The sequence below is a fragment of the Barbus barbus genome (genome assembly GCF_936440315.1).
Source record: "Barbus barbus genome assembly, chromosome: 1".
Lineage (NCBI taxonomy): Eukaryota > Metazoa > Chordata > Actinopteri > Cypriniformes > Cyprinidae > Barbus > Barbus barbus.
Window position 1 is genome coordinate 40,845,024 of NC_136729.1, and position 8,159 is coordinate 40,853,182.

General features: G+C 40.2%; 1 protein-coding gene across 1 annotated transcript; it reads right to left on the reverse strand.

Moving 5' to 3' along the window:
• On the reverse strand, nucleotides 1-7,306 carry LOC306874242 (G1/S-specific cyclin-D1). Its single transcript, XM_079424145.1, has 5 exons — nucleotides 6,943-7,306; nucleotides 5,420-5,635; nucleotides 4,915-5,074; nucleotides 3,386-3,534; nucleotides 1-3,300 (listed from the first exon to the last, which is right to left on the reverse strand). Exons 1-5 carry the CDS (start codon nucleotides 7,138-7,140, stop codon nucleotides 3,145-3,147), a joined length of 879 nt encoding a protein of 292 aa, XP_079280271.1. The 5' UTR covers nucleotides 7,141-7,306; the 3' UTR covers nucleotides 1-3,144.
• Nucleotides 7,307-8,159: the final 853 nt, after the last annotated feature.

The following is an 8,159-nucleotide window of genomic DNA, read 5'->3' on the forward strand; positions in this document are numbered from 1 at the left end:
TGAAGCTCAAGTTTTATTCTAGTTAACCTCATGTCTAAGATGGGTCAGCAAGATTGTGCATTTCAGACCAGTGACCGGTTTGTGAACAATAAAACAAAACAAAAATCAAACCATGACATTATATTTCAGGATCAACACATTTTGATCCATGGGAATGAATACCATATTGAACTAAAAGACACTACAGGTTTGTTTACAACAGAATCAAGACATAAGGCCAAGCTTTTATGGTGTGGGGATGGGAGGATGCAGTCAATCATTTCTCAGTTTCCCCTAAACACATTCAAGAGAAAAGTTCGGACCCTCCGCAGTCTCTTTTCCTCGATTGCATGTCAGTCTCTTGGTGTGTGTATCAGTATACATGCTAGTTTTCATCATTCAGTTGTATTTTCGTTTCCACCTTGAGGTAAAATAGATTCCTGATACTACAGAGGATAATATATCTGTGTCCCCTGGGTCCTGAATCAACTCTTCCATCATTCCTAGCTTATCGCCACATCTCTTTCAGCAAATCATTTCTAGACTCAATGCAAACATATAGCAGCACCATGTCAAAGGCTAAAGGGAGTGAACTAACCAACCAACCAAGTAAAGCATCCCACGAGCACTGAATATATGGATCTTTACAAGGATACAAATTTCATGGGTTTATGCAAAAAAGAAGATGAAGGGAAACATCACTGCTGATTGTAGCTGCGTTGCATTTGATGTGGGCATGCCAGGTCTCTTGTATTCGGAACAAGACAGGCAGCCACTAATACATGAATATCTGCACTGTGTTAAATTACTACAAGACAAAACTATGGCTTTGTAAGTACACATGGCAGTATAAGGGTGTCATTTCTCAAATAAAAGCTTCATAAACTCATCAAGATGGGCTAGAAGAGGCTTAATTGGGTATATAGTCTCCTTTAATGAAACAAGCTAAAAAAAAAAACTCAAAAGAGTTTATGGCACTAATTCCATTCAATGTGCTTTCTACTCGCTCGCATCAGGACCCAGTAGGATGATGATTAACATGTTCATTTGCATTTTACAACAGGACTAACAGGCACGGTAAAAACAAAAAAAAAACAATAAAATAAAATAAAATAACATAAAAATAGCACTAAAGAAAAATCCCAGACTAAAATCAATGCTAAATCACGACTGTAGTTTGAGGTATTGTGGGTATAACAGGAACATTTGACTATTTTTTCATCTGCTTTTTTGTTGTTTTTTGTTTTTTTGTCTCTTTTTTTTTGTTTGTTTCTTTGTTTTGGGAATAGCAGTGTAGAGATCACATTAACAAAAATTGATCACATAAAAAAAAAAAAAAAAAACTACCAAAAGAACCAAAGTTGTCAATAATATCATAATTTTCTATGAGAAAATTAAAACCTATTACATGGCATTGTATTGACATTTCATATAAACAAAACCAAAAATAGCAGCAAAACAAGACAAGAGAAAGAAGCATGTCTTTTTCTTTTTTGTTGTTTTCCATTTGAAAGTTTCATACTTGCTGGAAATCCCTCCATAGCAGCTAAATATGAGGAGTGTCTTCTCCCAGGTTCTCCTCTTAAGTTATTCCTCACGGTACACACGTCTCAGTTCTGCTTTAACTCTTTGATGTCCAGCCATCACCCTTTTTTGCCTCCCTCTACCATCTCTCCTCCTCATCTTCCTCCCCTTCCAGAGATCCACATGACAAACTGACATCTCTGGGTTTGTGCAAAATCTACTTGAAGCCACAACTTTTGTTTTAACAATAACTAGACCAGAGTATATCAACTCGGAAAAAATACTTTAACTATGGTGTCACGAGTTAGCAACTAGCGGGTCATTATACATACTTCAAACATAGGTACACTTGGGCATTTGTGCATACTGGCCATAAGAGGGGAACTGAAAAAATAAATAGTTCTTAATCTTTGATTTAACATCGTAGTGTTTCTACCTCTGTACATGCGTTCTGTTGGATCGCACCTTAAACGTTCCCTAGCATCCATCCGCTCTGGCGGGAGGATCGTGTAGCTGCGGGCTGTAGTTTAAGCCTTCAACGAGCAAATATGTTCTCAGTGTCCCCCTCTTCTCCTTTCTCTAACAGACCACTAACACCATAGATAAAGAGACCTGCTCCGTCCTCCATTCCATGTTTTTCCCCCATTGTTTTAACAACTGTGGATTTCTTTCGTTCTTTTTTTTCTTTTTCTCTAAAGGTCAGCCTTAAACGACGAACTGAAAGTGCTTTTTTTCTTTTTTAAATGGAATGGTTTTAGATAATACATGAATCTAAACAAAAAAAGCAGACTGTGGACCACACTGCAAGCTTAGCCGGGGAGCAGGTACAACGTAAGCTTATTGTGTCATGGCAGTGATGACGATATACATTATTAATGGCAGTGAAGGCAACGATTTGAAGAAATGTTTCCGTCTGGCCTCAAGTTAGAACCTCAGCCCCTGGCAATCCACAGCCTTCTAGATCATAACAAAAATACATGCGTAAAAAATATACTAAGGTTACATAAACCATTTTGGAAGAGAAGAGAATCTTGTTAGGGAATCTGTCTAGGAATTACAATAAAGTGACTAAAGGCATAGCAAGCGGGGATATATTTACACGGCTAGGCTGCAGAAAAAGCAGGGAGCACTCGTGGCAAGTGTAACAAGGTACTATCTATGAGAGAAAGAAATCGAAGATACAAATAACGTCTCTTCTCTTTCAAAAATAGTTTCTGACACACTTGAAATAAAAATACCCAGCGTTGCCTTTTCAGCAACAAGTCAGGGCAAGTCACAACTACTGTTGTCGTTTATACACTTTTAAAATCCTAGATAGTCTATATCATTTTTCGCTTGTTTTATTTTTGACTTAGGACATAGAGGGGGGCTGAAAGACAGAATTGAGATTTCCATTCATTCCCTGTCCTCCACTGGTGGTCCTGGCCAGCAATAGCCCGATGGTCAAAACCACAGGGGATGCTGCTCAGCGGTCAACAGTTTGGGCACGCTGAGGGGCAAGTTGTCGAGGTATTGGTCGGATGGTGGGGTGCAGGTGTGAGCCCGTTTTCCATTTGTCCAATGAAGCCTTTGGCCAAAGCCCATACCCAACAGAAACAAAGACGAAGAGATTCATCGCACACAAGATGAATAGCGATCCGTTCAGATATTAATGTCTCTGACGTCTGTGGGAGTGCAAGAGAGGTCCACGTCCTCCTCCACTCTTTTGGTCTCTGTGGAGATGTTGTGCTGCTGAGCTTGTCTGAGACTAGATTCCAGCAGGGACTCAATCTGTTCCTGACACGATCGCAGACAGTCCTTTGGAGAGAAACAGGGAGATTAGCAACAATGAAAACGACATATTTGGTCTTCTGGAGTGATATACAGAAGGTGGAACACTTACAGGGTCGCTTCTGATGACTTGTGAGAGGAAGTTGGTGAGGTTCTGGGACGATAGGCAACTGTCGCTGCTTTTGAGGTACAACCCCTGCACTGCTGCTGCAACGCTGCCAGCCGCGATCATGGATGGAGGGCTTGCAATGAAGTTGACATCTGAAAATAACAAACGTACGGTGGTTGGAAATTCTCAAAAAAGCCACCAAAAAGTAAGTGGCCCAAAGAGTAAGAGGAATAAAATGGGCAATACTGGATAAGAAGCTAGGGTTGGGATTGAGCTCATAATGAAGCATAGCATGACTAAACTATAATGAGAGCAGGGTTGGTAGGGGACAGTCCGTGACATTTGGGGCCCGTTACCATTCTGCGGCAGGGCTCAAAGCCTTTGGGGGGAGGCAGAAGACTTTGCTGTAGGTCCTGGGCAAGCTACCCCCTACTGTAGACTTCTCATTCCCTAAACGTCCCATAAATCATGTCTCTATGCATACGTTAACGCCAAAAGTGCATAGAAATCTTAGGGTTTTCAAGATATTACCATCTACTACTTCATAAAACACAACTTGCTCAAAATGACTCCGGTGCGTTCATAACCTGAACGGCCCCTCACATGGACAATAAGCAGAGCTTTCCCTTATACTCTCACTTTGCGCCTCGCCCACACATGGCGAACAGAGAAATACAACTGCCTTTCTTATAGGAAGACATCTAGCTCAGAGACGAGAGGGCAATTGTCAAGACAAATTGAGCATAAAGGCACGGGAGCCTTCACCCCAACCCATTCATTTCATTCACCAGCGCCCACCCCCTTCCCAGTATCCATCCAACCACACTCTTCCTGGCTGAGATCCCAGGCTACTTCCCAAAGAAATGCAGGTCATAAACATAAAAGGGGAGTGAGCTGCGGTGATACCCACCATGTAAATGGAGGGACAAAAAGAGGGGAATATACCAGAGTAGTTCCTTCCTGAAGCATTACTGGCTTATTCTAGCAGGTGATAAACTGACTGCTGTAGGTTGTGCGACTATGATGTGTATGGGCAAAAAAACTGGATTTGCAGCCTAACATCTGAGCACATTATCTCAATCAAAGAGACCTGGACATCAAGACGTCTAGACATGGGAAAATATCAGGTTACAAAGCCCCTTTCACAAGAAAAATTACAGAAAACAGCTTCCTATTTTTGGTTCACATGCGCTGTGTGCATAGCAGTGGTGTGGTGAAGCAGGCAGGGCTTCTCAGGAGCCGTGGTGCAGTCACAGCAATCACCACAAAAGGAAATAGACTTCCTCTCTCTTGCAGAGGCTCACACGGGTTTACAATAACTGCGAGTGAGGAATTAGGACAAGCGAGATGGCTCTTTCCATTGCAATAAAGAAGTCCGCCTGATAGCAAAGTAGCCTACAGGGTGAGGTAAGGGGAGGTTCTTCAATGCATGTTCGTAACAAAGCGCTCAATACTTTTGCTTGGTCGGCAATATTTATACTAAGGCAAATTCTCTTACATGAATAAAACTGAACACAAACTGTTAAACATACCTGTTGCACAGAGGGCCACAAACGTCTGGGCGTGCTTGCGTAGTATCTGCTTGGAGCTCTGATGTATAGGCAGTTTGGCGAGGAAATGTTCAATGAAATCATGTGGTGTCACTGAAGCCAGATCCCACTTCAGTTTATTTAGCGCCAGCAGTTCCATTTGCTGCAAGGGAGATATAAAAAGGCCCAAGTTTACAAAAGGTGCATTTTCCATATACGATTTTACACTCTTTGACCGCTAGATGGAGATGTCGATTAAGTGCACAGTCAAGCAAGGCCTACTTTCAATTAGCGGACACATAAAAAGTACAAAGTTTGTAACATGCACGTTTATATTCATGCCTTTACATTTGCAGACCAATCCAATTATCTGCTTAATATTTTAATCCAAGACATTCACGTACACATCTTTGAGCAAAATTAAGTTACTTGCATGCCTTTAATTGACTTAAGTTAAGCACAAGAAAACAGTAACAAGCTGTATAATTATGAAGTGTTGAATAATTACCAATAATTCGCCGGGACGGACGGAGTTGTCCGTGTATATGCACAACTTCTCTGCTGTTAGTGGCACAGTCTCTTTCATCTTAGAGGCCAAAAACATACAAGTTGCTCCTAACAGCTGTAATCTGGTCTTTTTGGTGGGCTCGACAGATAAAAACCTGTCCAGGTAGTTCATAGCCTGCGGAAAAACTTCCTCTTCGCATTTCTGCTCTTCACAGACCTTTAAAGAAAAGAAAGTACATATAATAAAGCAAAGATCTCGAATAATTTGCTGCTTTCCCCCTAAATATGCGGTAAGAATCGAAGAAACTAATATATTGGTGAACATTAATATATATATATATTTTTGTGCTATGCTTTAATCTGATGAAGTTACCCCACGTGCTGAGTCTTGCATTTGCACTAGAAAGGGTTAAGTTAGAAAATAGACTTTTGCAAAAGCTAAAAAGAGTAGCCTACTTAGTTAGTTAATACAAATCTAAAGTATTGGAGAAAGTATAAATATTGCAATTTGCTGCAGATGCTAGCGGTCGTTGCTTTCCGAAGCAAAAAGGTGGCGTCCAAGCTATTTTCTAGTTCGTCATCTTTTCAAAAAATATAAAAAAATATACAAAAATTGTTTCACTGGACTTAAGACACATGTAAATGTTGGGTAACGCATGCTTTATTGGATAAAAGCAAAATCTTTCGAATTCAATGATAAAAACGCTGCGAAATGAATTGAAATCTAAAGCCTCTACATACAAAGAGAAGCATGCGACATTTGCGAGAAGCGGGTGTTTCAAAAATTAATATAAATTATTCCAAAGCATTAAATCTAATGTTAAACATCTGTAAATCCAAATCATTCGATGGGAAATATAATCCGACCGTTTATATTACGATATTGAATTTAGAAATTAAAAAATATTATATTTTTAGACCGTCGTGCAGGAGGTGTATGGCAAACTGAAACCAAACTTTTAAGATACAAATATTACGGTTTCTTGCAAAAATGAGGTTTGAATTATACCTGTGATTTAAAGGACAACTAGTAAGCGCCTTTACGCAAGTGATGTCAATAATGTTCCCATTTTAGAATTTAGAAATATAAAAAACTTAAGCAAAGGACAACAAAGATGGCGTATAATAGGCTACTGGCAGGAGTGAGAATGCATACGTGTACATTGGTATTAAATTGAAATAAAATCTAAATTCATTTATAGCTCCTTTAGATTAATAAGAAACAAAACACATGAATGGGGAAAAATAGTCTATTTAAATAAAAATGCCATAGCGGAAACCACGGAAAACGTCCCAGGTCTAGGATTGATATTACTTTCGTAAAAAAACATTATTTTACGCAAAATAATAATCGGACAGCATTTTTCTGTGTGATAGTTCTGGGATGGATAACAATGCAGAAGAACTCAAGTTACATTTAAACATATTTACATTTATTAAACAGTTCCAAAGAGCAAGAGCAGATCATCATGAGGCAAACTTGTGCAGCTAATACAAAAAGACAACTATCATCCTAAAACAAACCTCGAGCATCCATGTGGCGACGATTTTCCTCATTTTAGGGACAATTTCTTTCTGAACACACTTGAAATAATTTGGCGATGGGAGATAGTTTTCCTCTGCTTTGAGCATTGTCTGTAAAACTCGGTCATTCAACAGGTTGCTATCTTGGTAAGCTCTTCTAATGGTATCCACTTCACAGCAAAACAACTGGTGTTCCATGTCTTCAGCGGTGCCCGAGGTTTAGCAGTGACAAAAAGTAAGAAAACTGGATCTCGTGTCGGACACTGGTCCCGTGGATGCTTCGCTGCCTCTGGTGAACCCTCTAAAACTCTCGCTGCAGCTCCACTTGACAAAACTCCCCTATGACGTGACTGTTGTTAAGGGAAGATCAAAGCAGCAGCGAGCCTGTGAGAGAGCGAGAGGCTGTCTGCTCAGGGCGGAGGAACTATCTTCTCTCGAGCTTGGGCTCCTTCCTTTAGCAGTATGGAAATAGGAGGGCCTATGCCGGGTGACGAGTGACCAAGGAGAATCGGCGGGGGTGCAAGGGGGCAGGCTGCTAGTGTTGTGGGTATCGGGGGTGGAAAGACGGGGTAAAAGGGTCTGAAGATGTTTATTGGTGAAGTAGTATTGGTAGGGGGCGGTATAATAGCCCAAATCAACGTGCCCTGTACTGTGCATTGAGAAATTCAGTTGCGCTCAGGACCCAAAGTTTTATTCATGTCAAATTCAAAGTGTATGTTAACAACTGTTTTCTGCTGAGACACCTTTTTTTAGATAGTTTAAACTCTATATGACTGAACTAGCCTATGGCACAATCACTTTATGAAGTCATTTATGCATGTAGTTTCCTTATATATACGTGTACAAATGTGTGGTCTGGGGTGGAAAAAAAGCAAACTCTTTTGGGTTCCCCTAAAAGAAGGAAGCACTAATTATCCTAAACCAATGAACGAGAACGCATGTTGCCAGGCAGAACTGCGGCATAGCTTTCATCTGAAAACTCCTCGTGCAGATGTAGCTATAATGTACAACATATTTCGTAAAACTTGGTAAGAAATCTCACGAGAGGTTATTCCACTTGTCATCCTAACGAAATATAGCTCCTGAAATTTCAACAAATGTTTATTTATGTCTATTACATATTTCAGAAAATATTGAAAAACGTCATTACACCTTTTAGAATCGTGAATAAACAGTGTTCCTTCTTTTAAAGAGTATACTGGCTTGTCTATGGACTT